Genomic DNA, 19,914 nt, shown 5'->3' with positions numbered 1-19,914 from the left:
AAAAAAAGACAGAAAACACCCTTTTCCCCCCCCTTTTTTTTTTTTTTTTTTTTTTTTTTTTCTCTTCTCCCTATTATTATTTTCTTTTCTCTGTCTGCCCAATAAATCCTTTCACTATTTTTTTTCTCTTTATGATTATGAAGATTTTTTTATGTAGAATTTCGTTTAATGTGTGGGTTTATCATTATTTAAATTATAATTTATAGTTTGTTATAATATTTTTTTCACAAAAAATGCACATAAATTAAAAATAATTATAAATCATGATTCTGAATTCATAAACTAAACGTCTTTATATTTTACGTGATTTATTTAAAAAAATTAGTTCTTGTTTTAATTTTCTATTTATATCATTATAAAAGGTGATCAAATTTATACAAATATTATTCTTAGTATTTATAGAAGCATTTTTTTTGTTTTTAATACATGTATAGAAAACAAATTTGGTTTATATATTTTGGTTTTTATGTATAGATGTACAAGAACAATTTCATATAAACAAATTGTTCGTAAAGCAGGCATAACATTTAGTCAAACATTTGGGACAAGTTGTTTTTTTATGAAATATTTGGGACAAGTTGGACAAATTAGGTACCATTAAATCCCCAAAAGAAAAAAAAATGGGACCATTAAAATGGAGGAAAAGGGAACTGGTCTCTTTTTATTTTTTTAGATAAAATTATTTTGATACCCTGTATTATAACTAACATACTCTTGATATCTCGTATTTTTAATAATATTAAAGTGCTACCTTGACGTTTTTAAAAACATCTTCTTAATACTCTCAAGCTGATTTTTAAGATGTAAAATGACATTTATACCATTTTATTTAATTAATTAAAATATAATATATCTAAAAAAATCATGAACTTTTTTGTTTTATTATTTTCTTTTAAATATTTTAATGTCTTAAAATATTTTCATATTTTTTAAGAAATACTTATTTTTAATTGTTAAGAATAGTAATTTTGACATTACGAGTCTCAAAAATGAACTTCAGTGTATCGAGAAAATATTTTTAAAAACGTTAATGTAGTATTTTAATATTATTAAAAATATATGATATAAAAAATATAAGGTACTAAAATTATTTTATTTTATTTTATTTTATTGAGTAGAGGGAACTGGTCTCCTTGAAGGGGAAAAAACGCAAAAAAAAAAAAAAAAGGAAATTAGGTGGAATAGAGGAATATACTTTTTTTATTTTTTTATTTTTATTTTTTTGAAGGAATACCACTTAGAAATTTTATTCAAATATACCTCTTATAAAAAAAAAATTTTAATCTAAGATAAAACGGGTAATAACTGGATTTTGTAATATACATAGTTTACCCGAAATTTGGATAATGCTCTCCAAAAAAAAAAAGAAAAAGGGAAAGAAAGAAAGAAAGAGAGAGAGAGAAGATTAGGTAATGTATCTCCTCTAACTCACCTCGTTGGTTCTCTGCCATTCTGATAAAATTCTATCAATTACTTTAGGTGATTTTTTAATTTTTGGTCCATTACTCTTCACCGCGTTTGGTAAGCCACTTCATTTTCAGGGCTTTGCAGGAAAAAAAAAAAAAAAAAAACTCTATCTGGAACATCTTATAAAGAAAGTACTACTGTTACAACACTAAATTTAGGCTCGTTTAGTTTATTGATTTGAATTTTTAATTTGAGTTGAAATGTGATTTTATGTGAGAGTTTTTTACTGTAGTAAAAAAGTTAAATGTGACTGTTTATGAGAGCTTTTTACTGTAATAAAACTCAAATTCTAAATTAGAATCGGTGAAATGAACGGCTTATAAATTTTCTTACTAATCTACACAAGCCACCAAAAGATTCACCCTTTGGTTGAATCGTTTTGCAAATGGATACATTGTCGTTTGCTCATGCTAGATCTCATATTGAAATGACTCAAGATGTGGAATCTTTCAAATGCTACAAGCACTATTAAACAGAATTATTTTGCTATAAAATTCTTCATGTGCGTTACAAAAAAGAAAACGCAGCATTATTTTGTTCAACAATTTTGCAAAATAGCTGCAGCTTCAGCACTCAACTGAGAACTCCTACTTCGCGATTTGTCTTTCCACAACTCTAGTTGGAGATTCATCTGGTCCATCAATGGCTGGTTTTATAACAGCATAGAAGAAGACATTGTAGAAAATAGTGAGAAGAAAAAGAGCACCAGCTGTGTAAGCCAGAAAAGACCCCGAGAAATCTTGTGCTTCTTCCGTCGTTTGATCTCTTGTAGTCGTAAGATTCACATCGGTAGCTGCCAACATATTTAGAAACAATGCACATTAGATTAAGACCTCATTCATTTTGCCGATTCGAGTTTTCAGTTTTAAGTTTTTACAGTAAAAATTTTTCAAAAATTATCACATCTAACTTTTTCTGCTACAGTGAAAAACTCTCAGAAAATATCGCATCTCAGCTCGAATTGAAAACTCGAATCCGCGAAGTAAACGAGGCTTAAATAACCTTCCACAATTCTAGTTGCAGAGAAAATCTATACATGTTCAGGTTTAGAGTTAAAATCCCCCGCTAAAAAAGAACCCAAAAAAAAAAAATCCACAGGATTCACAGTTCATTGAATCAATGGCCATCTCATATATAAGAGCTTCATGTTACAAATGCTATTTTGTAGTGAACCCTTCATTATTAAGTAAACATTTCAAAGACAATGTTTCAGTAAGCAGTGAAAGTAACTGCCGACGAATTATATGGTTCTAAATCCCAAGCACTTGCGAGATTGAGAAAAAAGCTATAAAAAAAAAAAGTCCGATTGAGGCTTCGTTTACCAAGTACTAGTGAATATGATTCTTATTTGTGTAACTATATGTATTGAAATTATGCTACTAAACTATACACCAATAAAACTTAGATAATTGATCCTTCAAATCGGGCTATATAGAGAAATCAAGCTCAGAGTCAGGCTGCGCAATATCAATTCTTTAATTTAGGCCATTTAAAAGTGCCTAAAGCTTAAAGCTTTAGGGCACAAACTTACGCTTTGAACTCAAATCAACATAAAAGCAGGAGCAAAGCAGCAAAAATTTAGGGGTTGTAGACAAAATATCAAAGTCTCGTTCATTTTACCGATTCGAGTTTAAAATTTGAGTTTTGTTACAGTAAAAAGCTCTCAGAAACAGTCACATCTAATTTTTTTATTACAGTAAAAAATTCTCTTATAAAGTCAATCTCAACTCGAATCAGTGAATTAAACGGGCCCGAAAAGTATTCATATAGTCGAAACAGTACTAGTTGAGAGAGGAAAAAGAGAAAAAAGAAAAAAAAGTTGTAGGCTTAAGACTAAGAAATAACACATTTTTCCAAACCTTGTAGGCTTAAGACTAAGAAAAACACTATGTAAGAACCAATTGAATGAATATAAGTCCCACACGCTCCTCAACAAAAAAAGAAAAAGAAAAGTTGCATAATTGGAATAATACAATTGAGAGAGGAAAAAAAGAAAAAAAGAAAAAAAGAAAAAAAGAAAAAAAGAAAAAAAGCAGAGATGTACCCTTTATCTTAGGAGAACGGACTTGTTTTTGGGAGAGAGATTGGAGCTGCTGGTCAAGCTGTTTGAGGGCTTCTCTGGCCTTATCTTGGTCTACTTCAAACTGCTGCGACTCTTTCTCTACTGAAGAACAAACAAACCGACAACCTAAAGAAGATGAAGAAGAAGAAGAAGAAGAAGATAAAAAGGAGTATTTATAATAAGCTTTTGTAAGAACATCATCCTTAACATGTTTACTACTACGTTCCAGAGAAAAAGAAACTGGCTTTAGCGATAAGCTCTGCACAGAAGAAGAAAGCATTTGATTCTTTTTGAATGGGACCAAAGTGAATTCTGAAAACTCACAGCCACACAACAACAGCCAAAGACTCGCAACCAGTTTTTCATTAGCAGAAGGGGTGTTTAGCAACGGACATATCGGGACCCACTTAAATATTACGTGTCACGTTTTAATTGGGGAGTAGTCACAAAATGTTTTTTTTTTCTTTTTTCCTTAATTTTTTATGGCTTTTCTGCTCTTTTAATCGAGCAAAAAGGTGGAAAGATGGCCTCTGAAAAATAGGAAGAGAAAAAAAAAAGAATCTCTTTGATTTAAGGAGTTTTTCGACTCAGAATCGGAGGAGAGAGAGAATCTGAGAGAAAGAAGAGAGAGAGAGAGAGATATGAAGAAATCCGGAGGTGCAGAGAAGGAGAAGGAGCAAGGGTCGTCCGGAGCTGTTCAAAACGGTGGCAGAGATCCCAATTCCGATACTCCTCCTTGGGTTTGTTTCTCTCTCTTCTGATCTAGCGTTTCGCATAATTAGAGGAGGCAATTCAATCACATATGAACACCATTGATACGAAAATACTCAATTTTCGTCTGTGTATCTATTCATAATTGTTTGTGCGATTCTATAAATGCCGAAAGTAAAACGTGAAATTTGTCCCTTTTTGTTGCATTTTCAGAAAATCTTATCAGCTGAACTTGATAGTTTCTGTAAATGACACACTACGCTGAAGTACTAATCACAATCCTTCATTCTATTTCAAAACTCATTTTTCTCATGTTCTTTAACAATTCGTTGTCAAATCAATCACATGTGCAGATAAAAAAAAAATGGCATCACGATGTTCTTCTTACACTCCTGAAGAAGACTTGCTCCTTTGTGGTGTATATCTAGATATTTCTCAAAGACCCTGTCACCGGTAAAAACCAGTCAAGAGATCAATTTTGGTCTCGAGTTGAGCAAGCTTATAACAATGCGAAACAACAACATTGGGATGATCGAAACAAAAGATCCTTGCAGTGTCGATTTGGGAGTATGATTATTGAAGTACGCAAATTGAAGGCTTTCGTTCGAAAAATAGAAAATATGAACCCGAGTGGTGCTTCGGATCAAGATATTGTGAGTATTTATTAGAGAATTCAATTTTTGCCAGTTTGAATTTTAACCTTATGTTCATAAAAAATTGCAGTTAAATCAAGCCAAAGCATTGTTCAGACAAGACATCAAGTATAAAAAAGGCTTCAGATTTGATCATATTTGGCATATTGTTAAGGATAGCGAAAAGTTTACAGATAACGTCAACGCCGGAAGACGAGCTTTTCAAAGGCCAAGTGCTAACTCTGCATCACCACAGTCAAAGAATCCGACTCCAGAGTCTCCCACATCGGCATATCTTATGTTGTCCACATTTTCTCTCAACATAGATGATGAGGATATTGGTGGTAGTTCACCTCAACGGACCGCTAGGGTGAAGAAATCGGAATTGAAAAGAAAAAATGATGAAGAAATTTTAGCTGTCATTAACACCATCAGAGAACAAAATAGACTGCTTGTGGAGATGTTAAAACAAAGTACATCGTTTAGGCAAAAAAAACTTCAATATGAGACCAAAAAAAAAAAAAAAACTGGCATTGATGGAACTTCGAGAAGAGAACAGTATTTTACTGCAAGATTTGTATGTTGTACACATCCCGAATGTGCGTGAGTTTCTTTGAACCGGAACAAGTAAGAATTATGCAAAAAAACGCGTTTAGAATTCGTTTTAAATTTTTTTTTTTTTTATATAAATGAAAATAAAAATATTTTTAATCTCACATATAAATTATTTTTAAAAATTCGTTTGATAGTTTTATTAATAGATTGTTTTCAATGTAGAAAAATTTATTAATGTCTTTCTTTTTCTCTCTATTCGAGAGAGGAGAAAATGAAAACAAAAATAAAAAAAGACTAAACTAAAAAGTCATTTTCATTTTTATTTTTTGTCTTTATTGTGCTAAACGCCGTTTTAGAAACGTTTTCATTTTTTATTTCTCAAAAATAAATAAATAAATAAATAAAAGATCAATTTTAAAAATGGCCCAAGAATCGTCTTCTACGTCTAGTGCTTTTGGCTAATATTTCAATGTTAATTGGTGGATCCGGAACTAATCTATCAAATTACTAAATTATCGTTGTAGTTTATGTTATATTTTGCCATAATGTTAGTGTTGTCTTATTAGTGTTAGTTTATTTTAATAGTTTGTAAAACTAGTGCACGTTGTATGTTTATTTTTATATTAGTGTAAGTTTCTTCTAATTAGTGTAATATTATGTAAATTTTGTTAGTATTTTTTTCAACTTTTGAATTTTTAGAATTATATACTTCATTTTATTATTATTTACATAGTAAATTTTGTTCATTTTAACTAAATATCTAAATCAACTAAAATCATAAAAAACTTGCAATACAAAAGGAAGAATTTTTTTTGGTAGCAAAAAGGAATAAATTTTGCTTAAAACTATGAACTTGGAGTAAAAAATAAGAATAAAATAATATGCCATTTACTACAATTTTTGAAAAAAAAAATCTAAATAAAGAGAAAAATAAAATAGAATGTGTATTATGTTCCAAAGAAAAAGAAACTGGCTTTAGTGATAAGCTTTGCATAGGAGAAAGCATTTGATTTTGAAGGGGACCAAAGTGAATTATGAAAACTCAATACTAGAGGTGAAAGTTTTGGCCGTTCAGGCCGGACCAGAGAAGAGGGTCAGTCTAACCGGGTCCATTTTGAAATTTTATAAGATATTTTCAAAAATTTTTAAAGATTTTTAAAAAAGAGGGGTTTAGGTTTGTTTGGTCCCACCTAATAAGCTCTCGAACTCCAAACCTCAATCTGGTCTATCCTGAAAGTTAGGGCCGAAACAACAGCAACGGACTTAGTTCTGACTTATTTAGTTCAGTCCACACTTACAACTCTACACAACACCACTACAAGACCCACCGATAAAAAGGACCATGGGAGGGGGTGTTTGGCAAAGGGTACATCCGGACGTGTCAAGCTGTAATTGGTGAGAAGTGACAAAGCCGTTGCCACGCCATTTGAACTTACCGAAAATGTATTTCTTTTTTATTTTCTTGCCCCTATGATAAATCATAAATATGAAAAATATTTTCGTTAATTTTATTAATTTAAATTTAAAATTTTAGTTTTATTATAATAAAAAATTTTCATATAAAATCATGTATAAACTCAAATTAAATATTTTAATAGTGAACTAAAAGACTACTTTTTTTTTTTCCTTTTAATCTAAGCAATATAATATAATAGTTTATAAATTATAAGCTTGAGTAAAAAGGTAGAAAAAGGCCCATCGAAGGGCGAATGGGATGGGACTGGGGAAAAAAAAATATCTGTTTGATTTAAGGGATTTTTTGCGACACAGAATCGGAGAAGAGAGAGAATCTGAGAGACACAAGAGAGAGATATGAAGAAATCTGGCGGTGCAGAGAAGAAGAGGGTGCGAAGATCGTCCGGAGCTGTTCAGAACGGTGGTAGAGATCCCAATTCCGACACTCCTCCTAGGGTTTGTTTCTCTCTCTCTTCTGATCTAGGGTTTCGCATAATAAGAGGAGGCAATTCAACTACGAACGCCATTGATACGAAATTACTTTATATTTGTCTGTGTATCTGTCCATGTACGTAATTAATTGTTCTTGTGCGATTCAATAAATGCCGAAAGTAAAAACACGAAATTTGTCCCTTGTTTATTTGCATTTTCTCGTTAATTATTGCTGAACAAATTCGTGTTTTTGTACGTTTGATTTGATTCAGAAACAAGGTGCGAAGAAGGATGTGTTTCAGGTGTTTGCGGAGAAGGTGAGAGACCACAAGGGCTTGGAATCGAGATGGGCTGTGTTACAGGAGACACGTGTTGAGTATTTTCGAGGGAAGGATTTCGTAGGATTTTTGAGGAATCATCCGGAGCTCAAAGATGTTCTCGAATCGGAGAGGAATTTAGACTCCGAAGACATTGCCAATGCTTTGTTGAAAAAGAATCTTCTAGTGCGCTGTGATCGAGTCGTAAAAACTGTTCGTCCTGGGAAGAAGAAACTTTCTACGTGGCCTGCCCACTTGGAGATCTTCTCTGTAAGTAAAAAAAAAAAAAAAAAAAAAAAAAAACAATTTTTTTCTCCGGGCCCGCCCCCCTGGGGGACTTTTTTTTAAAAAAAAAAAAAAAAAAAAAAAAAAAAAAATCAAAAAAATCCAATATTGATTGCCTCATTATGTGTTTCTGGCTCTGTATGTTTCAAGAATAGTTGTGAAATTTGTTTCTTTTATTCTGTTTGCTGTATTATTCCATATTCCACGTCCTTTAGTTTCTCTTAGAACGCCAAGAGTTTTGTGGGTTTTATGTGAAAATCAAAGGAGGGTATTCTGTATCTATGCGCAAAACTATACATTTGTGTTCCTTTATACAATGCCATTCTGAACAGTATGGAATGTATTAAAAACTACAGTCGATACGATATACGGTCATGGTTTTAGGGGCATTGATCCTTCTTTCTTTTTTTTTTCTTTTCATTATTTTTCAGAAAGTAATTTAAAGCATTTTTTTTTTTTTTTTTCTGAACGTTGCAGCAAAGTTATGGGTATTATGATGATCTATTGCAGGACCAATTATTTTCTGAAAATGATGCCTTCTTTGCGTGGACATTTGTTAAACGACGACCTCTCTGGCAGACGCTTCTATCGTTTTTTTGGCCTGTGCTCACTCTGGCAATCTGCTTGTTTCCCGTCTACCCCCATACATGCAAGCTCATAATACTATACTCGTGTGCAGGGCTCCTCTTGCTTTTCTTGTCACTGCTCTTATGTAAGTTCTCTTATGGTCAATTATTCCATGTTATATTTTAGCCCATGTGTATGGACAATGGTATTTACTTGTTCAAGCGTTCTTGGCTGTTGAAGGTTCTTTTACCTTGATTGTGCTTTATCTCAAACAGCAAAATGCATGGTGATCCTGTTATCTCTTCTTATATGTAGTATTTCAATTTGTTCCTTGAATTGTTTGTTCAATGTGGTGTTTGCTATTTAATGTAATATTTTTGCATTTTAGAGGTGTATTTGAGATATCATCTTAATTTGCAGTAAGGGCTACAATGTTTGGTCTCTTGTATATCGTTATTGGAAAGCGTGTTTGGTTCTTCCCCAACATTCTTGCTGAGGAAGCAACATTACGAGAGTTATTCCGTTTCTGTCCTAAGAAAGATGAGGAGGACCGGCCAAAGTGGACAACAAGGCTTTTCTATGCTATAGTGGCGGTAGTGATCATATTGTTGCTGAGACACCATGCCCCTGATGAGGCTGCTAGAGCCAGGTCAGTTTTAAACCTGCTTTTGTTGACCAAATTTTAGCTCTATACAAGCCACACTTGCAAGTCTCATTAAGACTCGTGTAATAAACTCGGTTTCAGAAAACTAGCTATTTGGAATTTGGATCTATCTTATAAAAGTATCGTTGCTGCTTGCTTATAACCTGCTCTTTACTCGTTATCCTTTTGCCTTATCATAATCTTGTGTTTTGTTCTCATATTGCAGGTATCAAAAACGGGTGTCAAACATAATTGATGATGTCCTTGAGTGGTCCCCAACATTGGCTCTGTCTGGGATGATGGAGAAGCAGCAACCCGTGGTTAATGCCACAGACTCTGATAGTAATTTTGCAGGTAGGAGCAAAACAGATCCTAAGGGGGAGGCTCCGTCTGATGAAACGGGTGCGGGCTTTGCTTCAGAGCAGCACGAAGCAGAAGTCAATGAAAACAACGAGGAAACTGATCAACATGAACGTCACGCTCACATATAATTATAGACCGTTCACCCTTACGGGACCATAGAAGCACATTTCTTGCCTTCAATATGAGTGTAAACCATGTAGTAGACGATCATGATAAAACCAGATGGTTACAAATCCGTCTTTCTTTGATTTTATTCACAACACAGATCTATGGATTTTTCCCCGTAAGGATTTATGTATTAAGAACGATTTCAGAGTTTCTATACTGAGGTTTTATATAGATTTGTCATCTGGTAATATTGACCTTCCTATCGACTACTGTATGTATGTATATTGTTCCATGTTTTAAGGTAAGAGTCCTCGGAGTTGCTTAAAGGTGCACTTGTAACAGTAACAACAATCACAGTGCGCCGTGTTATTTGGATTTGACCCAAAAAAATGGTGCATAGACATGAACCTTGGAAGGTGATATGATAATTATGTCGTCAATAGGAGTCTCGATACAAACATATATAAAACATACAATGCCACTCCGATAGTTTACACATAAACTCAATAGAAATACCGTCCGTTTAAACCTGAAGACATTTCACAGTCCCAATGATGATCAGAACCTGCGTCAAGCAGCCCCTCCATAATAATAGCAAACGAAAAATGTAACATCCATTCATTCAATATCTCATCTGTTGCACAATCAGAAAGAAAACTCAAAGATAGACGAGAGGATGAAAAAAAGAAGGCAAAAGATCAAGCAGGTTTGTACAATAAAACTAGAGAAATATTTGTTTAAATCTGCCCCCAGAGACTCTTCATTTCTACTTGAGTTTACTGGATACTATCTCTGTACAGAAGAACAAAAAGAGAACGTAGTGAAGCACCGAGAATCACCCAGGCCATTTGTCGTCTCCTCTACGTCCCTCCCATCCATACCACAACCACAACCACAACAAAAGCCAAGAATGATTTGCCGCCTGGCAAATAAATTGCCAAGTGTTAGACCCCACCATTTCAAACGGGGGTAGAATCTCCAAGCACCCCACCCCGTGCCAAGGAGTTTACTGTATTGCAAGACGCCTGTGGGAAGCTTGATTCGCCGACAGGCTTCCTCGTTGCTGGCCTGAACAGTCTCCTTCCTCGGCTCTCTCACTTGGGCGCAAGTGATACTTCGAGTCCTGCATGCCACCATGATTCTGGTAGCAACTGTTCCCATTTACGTAATTGTGCGCTGTGTAAGTACCGTGTACTTGGGACCCTCTTGCTTCGTGCTGACCATTAGAAGAATTCCAGGTTTCATTTGAGTCCGAAGCCAACGGTTCAGATCCTGATGAACATGCAGACATTGATGAGTGTGCCCGACCAGAACCTGAGCCCTTTTCTTTTTCAGCGTCATTTGAAGCATCACCATCAGTTTTCTTTGCAAAACGCCCTCCACTACCCCTGGCCCTTCGCATAGCATGCTGGTGCCGAGATTCATGAAGATATGGCTGCAGAAATTTCCAAAAACAAACCGACTGGTTATAGAAGGAATTCAGCTCAGTTACAGCAGTGATGGCTTTAGTTGATAAGAGTACTCATTGTTCAGATAATTACGTATCTCATTCAATTAGAATTTTAACATACAGATTATCACTAATCACAGTACAAAAAACAAATCTTTAACCGCTATCTTGGACTATATCACCATCACAAAATATTAGTTATTGAAGACAACACCAAACATGTAACTACATGCTACAAAAGTTGTTTGCCAATATCATTAACCAAGACCGTCTACCATTGTCTTATATGCCCTGCATGCATCCCATGAGTACAAAGTGTTATTCATCAATCATCATCTTCCATCTACACAATACCTGCTGACTTTTACATAGAAAAAACAAGGTCCTGACTTCATGTAATGAAATGACACCTTGTGCTGATGCTCATGTGTGTGCATATAATCGCATGCAATACACTGATCGATTGCACTCAAAGACTCAGTATATGAAAATCCAAAAACTTAAGAGATTAAAGAAAGAATACTCTGGAACAGATATGAGTCAAGTAGTCATGTCTACCTTTCTAACTTTTATCAGCTTCTTTTCCAGCTCTGCTTTGGCTCGGGCCTGTCTTCGCCTTAGGATCCCTTGGTATTGTTTGGCATTCACATATACAGGCTCCTGAGCCATCTCAAGAGGCAAAGGCATTCTAGCTTGCGGCATTCCAAAAAAAGGAGGATAGCCCTGATAGTTACACATATAATTAGACAGGAATTCACAAAATAGCATGCCTATATATTATTGGATATTAAACCATCATGGACGCAAGTACAAAACCACACCGGTATTTGAGTGAAGAGCAACATAAATATTCAGAGTTATCACATCACATGAAATCATAAAGGAGCTAACTAAGAAAAAAGCACATCCTCTACAAACAATCGGTAGATGCTAAAATTGCAATCCATTTTAAAAGAAGACACAAGTCCAAGTTCACTACTTATAATTCACTCCTAAGGCAGCGGGAAAGGTATTAAAAACATAATTAAGGAAGAATATTTCCACACCACTTTGTGAGTCACCAAAAAGTTGACAGAACAAGCAAAAACAATTTACTTAACGATAAAATTTGCATAAAAAGAAAATAATTTACTGACCAAAGGCTGATGTCCATAAACTGTCATCATTCCTCCATAATATGGATCTTGATATGGATTTGATGCACACGCCTGCAAAATAAATGCAAGAAAACCCGGAATCCTTTTGTCACCATTTATAAAATCATTGAAGTGTGAAGGCTTTCCTTTCTTTCATACTACGCATCACTTATGACATTTATTCATTCAGCAATTAGAGCCGTCATCATTTTTTAAGATATTCTAAACAGAAAAAGGAAGGCACTTACAATAGAGTGACCAACAAGTTCAAGTTGTGGAGGCTGCGTGAGGTGCTCATCATGTAATGTTGGCATAGTAGATGAAACATGCTGCATAATTTGATCTTGCCCATAGTTGCCTAATGAGATTGAAATTAAATATATTATTTATATATTCAAAAGGGGCCACCAAAAGTTCAAGAGACTAGTTAAGTCGGGACCATCATTGTGATTTTTCTATTTGCTATATCAATAAACTTCCTATGTTGGTATTTCAAAAAAATCCATATTAACTTGGGAAAAAAAATGATATAATACCTGATCGTGGAGAGGCACTAACATATGAATCTTTAGTGGCATCATCATCTTCCTCGTTGGGCCCATCATCAGATAAAGACTGGTCCTCATTGGATTCAGAAGCACCATTTGGGCAGTCTAAGGAAGATGAATTGGATGCATTTCTCACTGTCAAGGGTGGAGAAATAGGATTATACCCGACATTACGCCACCATGGCTCAGAGTAAACATTGGTTGGGGTAATGGTATGAGAATCAAGTCCTAGACCATCTGTATTTTGAGACTTTGACCGCATAATGTCGATACCCTTTAAACGGTAACAAGCCCCTCCTTACCTTTACCTTTACTGTAACAAACACGAGAATCTAAATCAGCATCAAATTCAGAGTTAGAACTTCACATAATAAACACCACATTACACAAGCAAGCAGTTGCCGAGGATATTTTAAACAATGAACTGGAATAACATTTGACCACGGAAGCCCAAGTATAAGAGTTGCATTTCAGAAACTGAAATATCTAGAGTCAGATAAAGTAGAAACGTATACAAAAACTTGAAAAATACTCCTTTGGGTCCCATTTTCCCTATGAGATTGTCTAGGAATATTTCTCCCTCCTGATTTTCTTTTTCCTCCCCAAACTGAAAGCAATTTGGTTATTTTAACAAAATTTTCCCTTCCAGGAATTTGGAGCTATAAATTAGATACTTTGCCCCCACCAAGGTCAAGTTAGACTAAACATTACCTCTAAAAGCCAACCAACTTCAATGAATAGATAGATATAGTAGCCATAACCTAGATCGACTATCTTAAAATATAACTGGTTAAAATTATTCCCATTCCCATAATGCTCTACCGAGTCAATGATTTTTGTTCCCAATATGCAAATAAAATTTTTTTTAAAACATTAAGAATTCAGTTGATCCTCTACCTACAATTAAGTGAATTACTTTCTATCCAGTAAAAGAAAATTTTATTTGCATTATAGACCCCCATGTTGTCTTGGCAACCAGAGAAAGCACACATGTGGCAAGCAAATTGAACCTAAAACTCACTACCAAACCTATAAAAAAAAAACCTTTCAAGTTTAACATCCGAAACAGTACCAACTTCAAGCTTTGCGCTTTTTAGTTCCTGAAGATCAAACCAAACTTCAGTACTCGCGAACCCAGTATCATCTTTCTCGCGTTTTCTAGGAAACCAAACACAGCATAAGCAAAATTCTTCGTCACAAATGTTCAATTCCCACGAAACTCAACCACACAACCCAAAAACAAAAGCTTTATCTCCTAATAATCCCATGCGACAGCGAAAACAAAGATAATCCAACATAAGAAACCAAAACAACCAGCGAAATTCCAGAAAAGGAAAGCAAAAAAAAACCCCCCGATTCTCGAATTTCCAAAACCCTAGAAATAAAACTTAAAACAGCCAAAAATTCAATCTGTTCATAAAAATTGGGAAAACTAAAATCCAAAAAAGCAAAAAAATAAATAAATAAATAAATAAATGAAGCAAAATCGGAGGGACTTACTTGGTGGGAAGACAAACAGCCAATGAGAAACAAAAGGCCTATATTTGGGGGCTCTCAGAATCTGAGAGAATTGGAAAAAGGGTCAATCAAATTTCTCGACAATTTCTATGTATTTTTTTCTTTTTTCTTTTTGCCTTTTCTCTTACTGGAAAAAGCTCTCTCTCTCTCTCTATAAATTCCACATTCAAGGATGATTGCGTCACCCACCTAGGGGCCCACCCACGTAATGCTTCCCGACACGTCGACGTTTCGGGATCGGCAACTTGCTTGTCCGGTTTCGCTTGGTGGGTCGGGGGTTCGGAGGTAGACAGGGGTGAGAGCCGGCTGTGACGGGTTTCCGGTTGATAAGCGGCGTTGTGTCAAGAGAAGGGGTTTGTGCGGGTGAGGTTATCATGGCCCCCCCCTTATTTATTTCTTAAGGAAACATGATATTATATAGATAAAATTGTAAGGCCCACGTGACACGCACTTGACGGGCAAAGCCCGGCAAACGCGTGGCTCTTATGTGGGAGCCACACCAGTAGGTCGATGACAGCATCTAGGCCACGTGTCACTTGTTTTATTGAACTTTTTTCTTTCTTTGTTTTTTTGGAGCGGAGGAAAAAAAAAAAAAAAAAGGGAAGAATTTTCGCAGACTTAGTTTGGAAGATGAACGACTGAAAGTAGAAAATTCATATTTTCGTCATCACGACTCTTCCAATTTTTGGTAACAACTAATTTTGTACGGCCTTAATTCTTAATTCGATTTTCAAACTTAAATAAAGATATACAATTATCTTGTTAAATAGAAAGTCACTGTTAAATAAATTTTGAGTAATAGTCATCATTTCGTGAAAATCACCCGGCGGTTAGACATCCCGCTTGTCGCCGGTCACGGATTCGGGATAACCGATGAATAACCTATGTACTAAATTCTTAAAAAATAACATAAAAATTCAGATTTTATGTACTAACATTAAAAATATATATATGTTACAGTGTTTATAACATGATAATTTTAAATAACAATAAATTCTTAAAATAAAAAGATCAATGAAACATATTAGAGACAATGATTCTTAAATCCGTATTGAAACAGGTCTGAACTTTTCATGTCTTATTAGGATCGCAAAGAAAATGTAAAAGAGTTTGTTAACGGTGCATTTATAATTCGTTTTAAAATAATTTTATTTTTTATACAAAAATAAAAACGTTTTTAATTTTAGATAAAAATTATTTTAAAAAATACGTTTGATAGTTTTATCAAAAGATTATTTTCAATATAAAAAATTCATTAAAGTCTCTCTTTCTCTCTCTCTGCTCGAGAGAGAAGAGAAAACGAAAAAAAAATAAAAATAAAAATTATTTTTTATTTATCTCTCATTTTATATTAAATTAAAAAATTATTTTTATTTCTGTTTTTTATCTTTATTGTGTCAAACACCGTTTTGAAAATATTTTTATTTTTTCTTTCTCAAAAAACATAAAAAATAAAAACGAAATCAATTCTAAACACGGTCTAATTATCTCTTTTAAATACTGCGGGGAAAAAAACTTTTTTTTTCCAAGTATCTGCCTAGTTTTGCATAATATTGTAAAATAAGCGTAACAAATAAAATAAATAAGGGTGGGTTACTTTCGGTTATCTCTTTCTAATATTTTTCAGCTAAAATAAGAAAGAGCTTTATCGTCGTTGTCACTGGGAGCAATTGAAGGAGAGAAGAAGATGGGTTCTAATAAGATAAATTTATAAAGAAAGGAAAAAAAAAAACTTTTATCCCGACAAAGCAGATCCCGAAACACAAACCATAGGAAAAAGGACCAAAGGACTTCGCTAAAAGAACAAATAATCAACTTGAGATTCGTTGGAAGCATAACTTCAAATATATAGAAATGGAAGTGCAAAATACAGCTACACATATAAACAAGAAAAAAAAAAGTACAATAAATTGGTTTTGTTATGTACTTCTAGAGTAAAAAAAAAAAAAAAAAAACACATCAATTGGTCTGCTTAATTCCCTTCCAAAAAATTACTCCACTTTCTGCCTCCCCTATTCAAATATTGAGAAGAGCAGAGCCAATGGCAACTAAAGAAAAAAAAAAAAAAAAAGTCTTTTTCACTTCTTTACTTGTTTGCACATTCTTTTCGTTCAAATTGCATATTGGTTTGTTTTTGCCTTGTTCATGTCAAGCTTTGGACCTCCATCAATTGGCTACGGCGAATCAAAGCTGGTGGCTCCACCGTTTTCCGCCTCCTCTGCGTCTCTACCTAGTCGTTTTCTTAGACATGCCTGAGCCTCCAACAAGGATCTTTTCACCTCCTCATTTTCTGGTGTCTCTTGCAGCAAAATCTCGTAGTCTTGTATTGAGGCTTCCCATCTTTCCAACTGCATGCCACACGAATGGTGTTTAAGTTTTGTACAATCATTTGACTATAATATAACAATCATATATGATCTCCTGTCACTAATATTCCATTGCTTTCATCATATCACAAGAAATATTTTCGTTTGGTGGATATCATTGCTTTCATAATATCATAATAAATATTTTCGTCAAACATTAAAAAGTGATTCAAAATATCAAGATCTCACAATAAACAAATATTTCTAGAAGATAATACTTTTTTATAATGAGTTTTTCTTTTTCTTTTTATTTTTAATATTATTGCTCTTAAGAGTAGTTTTATTAATGGGTAATTTAGTAATATTGAAAAGGGTGTATGAAAAATAAAAAAATGGGGTTGATAGACGCACATTTAATTATTAAAAATTAATGCATCAAAAGATTCAAATAATATGTCAGGACTTTTTATTCCACGAATCAAGTGTCATGTCATATTAAGAGTATGTGATAAAGTTATAAAATTAAGAAAACAATTTTCTAATTTACATGATAGCATCTGATCAATGGAAATAATGGATTTATGAGATATAAATGCAAACAAAAGAACTACTGGCAATGTGGCAATTTAACAAGCAAAAGTGAGTGTACCTTGGCATTGCAATCGGCTCTTCTTAGCCTAGCCTTGCTATAAGCTGGGCGAACATTAAGGGCAGCCATGCAGTCCTCAACAGCCTTTTCCAAATGCCCGAGTTTAGACCGACAAGCAGCACGGTTGCACAACAAGACGGAGTTGTAAGGATCTTGCTCAAGTCCCTCCCCATAAGCAATGCAGGCCTCCGAAAATCTCAACGCTCTGAACAGCTCGTTTCCTTTCGACCGAGCTGCTGCCACCGCTCGAGCCTTTCTCATCACCATGCTTGCTTCTTTGTTGTTTGAATCGAGTTGAATTGCTCGTTGAGCTGCTTCCAAAGCATCATCGAATCTGTGAAGCCATTTGACAAAGTAGATGTATCAATGTAGTGCTTTGAACAAGTACAAATAGCAAATAACATCTAATTAGTTGTGTGAAAGTGAAGCTCCACCTGCCAACGGCCATGTCAACAAGAGCCCGGGTCACTAACAAGTTTGCATTACCAATAGGCCCAAGGAATTTAGTACATTCATCAACATCAAAATTTGGACCTCTAGACAGTGTTTTATCTGCCTCTTGGTGCCTGTGGAGCTTCAATAAAGCCTCCGATTGCAAAGCATATATCTTCCAAAATGAAAAAAAAGATTAAATTTAGTACATTAGTAGTGACCATACGACACTAATTCTTAAGTTTGCAGTACGATATGACGTCAATAAAAATTCGCATTGTGATCATTAATCATGAGAATAGGAGTAGAGATTTTTGAGAATAAAGAAAAATGGTTGACCTGTGGGGCTGAATCTGCACCAGTTGATATGGCAGATTCGGTTTCCTTAATCAGAGTGTTCCAATCTCGTAATCTGCGAGCCTCAGTACATTTGTTGAGATGTGTTTGAAGTGATTTGACTTTAGCAAGGTCATATTGGTCTGCCTCTTGCCCTGCATGTTTGTAGTGATATGTCGCCTTTTCTGGTTCTCCTAATCTGTATATTATATATAAATATATTACACAAGTATACAAAAACCAAAACTTCAAAGGGTTTTGGTATTTCCCATTCAAATTCTTTTTTTTTAATTAAAAGAAGTGATAAGTTGCCTTTTAGATTTTAACAAATTATTCATGAATTTAATAAAATGTTAAGATGCCCTTATTTATAAATACTCTAATGCACGTCATGTAAACATTATTTGAAAAGTGAATACTAAAATATCAAACAAAGGCAAAGAAAGTCACCTGTTTTATTGAATTCAAGAAGTAATATAACAAATTAAAGCATAGAAAACAAATCGTCAAATTGCTAAAAATTAAAGTAACAAAGACGCCAAATAATCAACATTAAAAAAAAAAAAAAAAAAAAAAAAACTCAAAGAAAAGAAAAAACAAGAAATATAATGGTACCTGAGATACAAGGTGGCCAAACGATGATGAGCTCTATGATAATGTGGTTCAATCCGAATGGCTTCCCTGCACTCAAAAACCGCCTCAAGAAGCCTCCCAAGAGCCGTCAAAGCCGCACTTTTATTACTCCGATAAGAAGCCTTATTCGGGTCAATAGAAATCGCTGCGTCGTACAAAGCCAACGCCTCCGCAAATCTCCCGTTCTTGTAATCCTCATTCCCCATCATCTTCAACGTCTCTGGGTCCATTCTCGTCGACAACGCTCGGCACAACGACCCAGCACCCGCCGCCCGACTACTCTCTTCTTCACCGCCATTGCCATTATTATTTTCATTATTCATCACGTTTTTCGCGTGTCGGATGTTGTTATACGACGTCGTATTGTTCCCACCGCCGTTGCCGTTTTGTCTCAAGTTTCCCAAGTTACCGAAAAGCATGACGTTGCTCGACGAGGCCCGGACGAGGTTGCTGCTTCCTTTGTTCTTTTGATGGTCGACGATCATGCTCTCGAGCTCTCCCGATATGCCCACCGCTTCCTTAGGGACTCTCCTTCCTTGGTTGACGTAAACCTGATAAGGCGTACTGGCATCCGTTTGAGGTCTTCTGGTGGTGTCGTTTTTGTCGTTCGCGGATTGCGCGGCCGTCCTCGGGATGTTCGATGAAATTCCCCTGAGGGGTTTCGGCTGCGGCGGCGAGGAGCCGAGGAAGGCGACCTCGTCGGAGCTGCCACCGCGACGTCGTTTCGGGTCATGGGCCGTTGTCGTTTTGACGTCGCCGCTCGGCGTTGGGAGATGGACGGTGGATGCTGTCGTTTTCTTCGGCCGCAAACTTCGTCTCCCGAAAACTGCGTTTATCAAGCCACAACCGGTTTTTCTAGTCTCCGGCGAGTTGTCTCCCATTTTCCCGTTTACGTCTTTAGGGTTTTCGTCTTCCGTTTAATCCAGATTTAATGAGAAGTTTATCGTGGAGATCATCCCTGATTTTTCTATCTTTTACTTGTGAACCAATATTACATATTATGGAGAATAAAAAATACATTGAAAGTTTGACAATAAAAAATGAATTATTGACTCTCTAGAAATCAACAAAAACTCGGACATTTGGAAAAGGCTGTTGAGGACTGCACGGCTGCCCTTAATGTTCGCCCAGCTTATAGCAAGGCTAGGCTAAGTAGAGCCGATTGCAATGCCAAGGTACACTCACTTTTGCTTGTTAAATTGCCACATTGCCAGTAGTTCTTTTGTTTGCATTTATATCTCATAAATCCATTCTTTCCATTGATCAGATGCTATCATGTAAATTAGAAATTGTTTTCTTAATTTTATAA

The 19,914-nt window shown here is 35.0% G+C and overlaps 5 protein-coding genes and 1 long non-coding RNA gene across 10 annotated transcripts; 3 read left to right on the top strand and 3 right to left on the bottom strand.

Moving 5' to 3' along the window:
* Window positions 1–1,775: 1,775 nt before the first annotated feature.
* LOC21398407 lies at window positions 1,776–3,920 on the bottom strand. Its single transcript, XM_010104053.2, has 2 exons — window positions 3,512–3,920; window positions 1,776–2,260 (listed from the first exon to the last, which is right to left on the bottom strand). Exons 1-2 carry the CDS (start codon window positions 3,807–3,809, stop codon window positions 2,055–2,057), a joined length of 504 nt encoding a protein of 167 aa, XP_010102355.1. The 5' UTR covers window positions 3,810–3,920; the 3' UTR covers window positions 1,776–2,054.
* Window positions 3,921–4,084: 164 nt separating this feature from the next.
* LOC112092698 lies at window positions 4,085–4,506 on the top strand. The gene is made up of 2 exons (XR_002902703.1): window positions 4,085–4,269; window positions 4,454–4,506. It is a non-coding gene; the product is annotated as an uncharacterized LOC112092698 (long non-coding RNA).
* A 45-nt stretch (window positions 4,507–4,551) lies between these two features.
* Window positions 4,552–5,491, top strand: LOC21398406. Its single transcript, XM_024169459.1, has 3 exons — window positions 4,552–4,587; window positions 4,669–4,893; window positions 4,964–5,491. Exons 1-3 carry the CDS (start codon window positions 4,552–4,554, stop codon window positions 5,477–5,479), a joined length of 777 nt encoding a protein of 258 aa, XP_024025227.1. The 3' UTR covers window positions 5,480–5,491.
* Window positions 5,492–7,122: 1,631 nt separating this feature from the next.
* Window positions 7,123–9,805, top strand: LOC21398405. Of its 2 annotated transcripts, none has more exons than XM_010104051.2 (5): window positions 7,123–7,338; window positions 7,587–7,901; window positions 8,427–8,628; window positions 8,904–9,132; window positions 9,353–9,805. In XM_010104051.2, the coding sequence occupies exons 1-5, from the start codon at window positions 7,240–7,242 to the stop codon at window positions 9,615–9,617; spliced, it is 1,110 nt and encodes a 369-aa protein (XP_010102353.1). In that variant the 5' UTR covers window positions 7,123–7,239; the 3' UTR covers window positions 9,618–9,805. The 2 variants fall into 2 exon arrangements, with proteins under 2 accessions (XP_010102353.1, XP_024025249.1); XM_024169481.1 differs by having other exon boundaries at window positions 8,394–8,628.
* A 384-nt stretch (window positions 9,806–10,189) lies between these two features.
* Window positions 10,190–14,366, bottom strand: LOC21398404 (nuclear transcription factor Y subunit A-1). Of its 4 annotated transcripts, none has more exons than XM_024169450.1 (7): window positions 14,232–14,366; window positions 13,776–13,889; window positions 12,720–13,044; window positions 12,432–12,541; window positions 12,184–12,255; window positions 11,606–11,770; window positions 10,190–11,032 (listed from the first exon to the last, which is right to left on the bottom strand). In XM_024169450.1, the coding sequence occupies exons 3-7, from the start codon at window positions 12,991–12,993 to the stop codon at window positions 10,604–10,606; spliced, it is 1,050 nt and encodes a 349-aa protein (XP_024025218.1). In that variant the 5' UTR covers window positions 12,994–13,044; window positions 13,776–13,889; window positions 14,232–14,366; the 3' UTR covers window positions 10,190–10,603. The 4 variants fall into 4 exon arrangements, with proteins under 4 accessions (XP_024025218.1, XP_024025217.1, XP_024025219.1 ...); XM_024169449.1 differs by having other exon boundaries at window positions 13,804–13,889; XM_024169451.1 differs by having other exon boundaries at window positions 13,808–13,889.
* Window positions 14,367–16,381: 2,015 nt separating this feature from the next.
* LOC21398403 (inactive TPR repeat-containing thioredoxin TTL3) lies at window positions 16,382–19,486 on the bottom strand. Its single transcript, XM_010104049.2, has 5 exons — window positions 18,588–19,486; window positions 17,976–18,171; window positions 17,639–17,811; window positions 17,205–17,538; window positions 16,382–16,597 (listed from the first exon to the last, which is right to left on the bottom strand). The coding sequence occupies exons 1-5, from the start codon at window positions 19,484–19,486 to the stop codon at window positions 16,424–16,426; spliced, it is 1,776 nt and encodes a 591-aa protein (XP_010102351.1). The 3' UTR covers window positions 16,382–16,423.
* Window positions 19,487–19,914: the final 428 nt, after the last annotated feature.

Source organism: Morus notabilis, unplaced genomic scaffold (genome assembly GCF_000414095.1).
Source record: "Morus notabilis unplaced genomic scaffold, ASM41409v2 Scaffold1005, whole genome shotgun sequence".
NCBI lineage: Eukaryota > Viridiplantae > Streptophyta > Magnoliopsida > Rosales > Moraceae > Morus > Morus notabilis.
The sequence above is the reverse complement of the archived record's forward strand: the minus strand, read 5'-3'. Positions and strand labels throughout refer to the sequence as shown.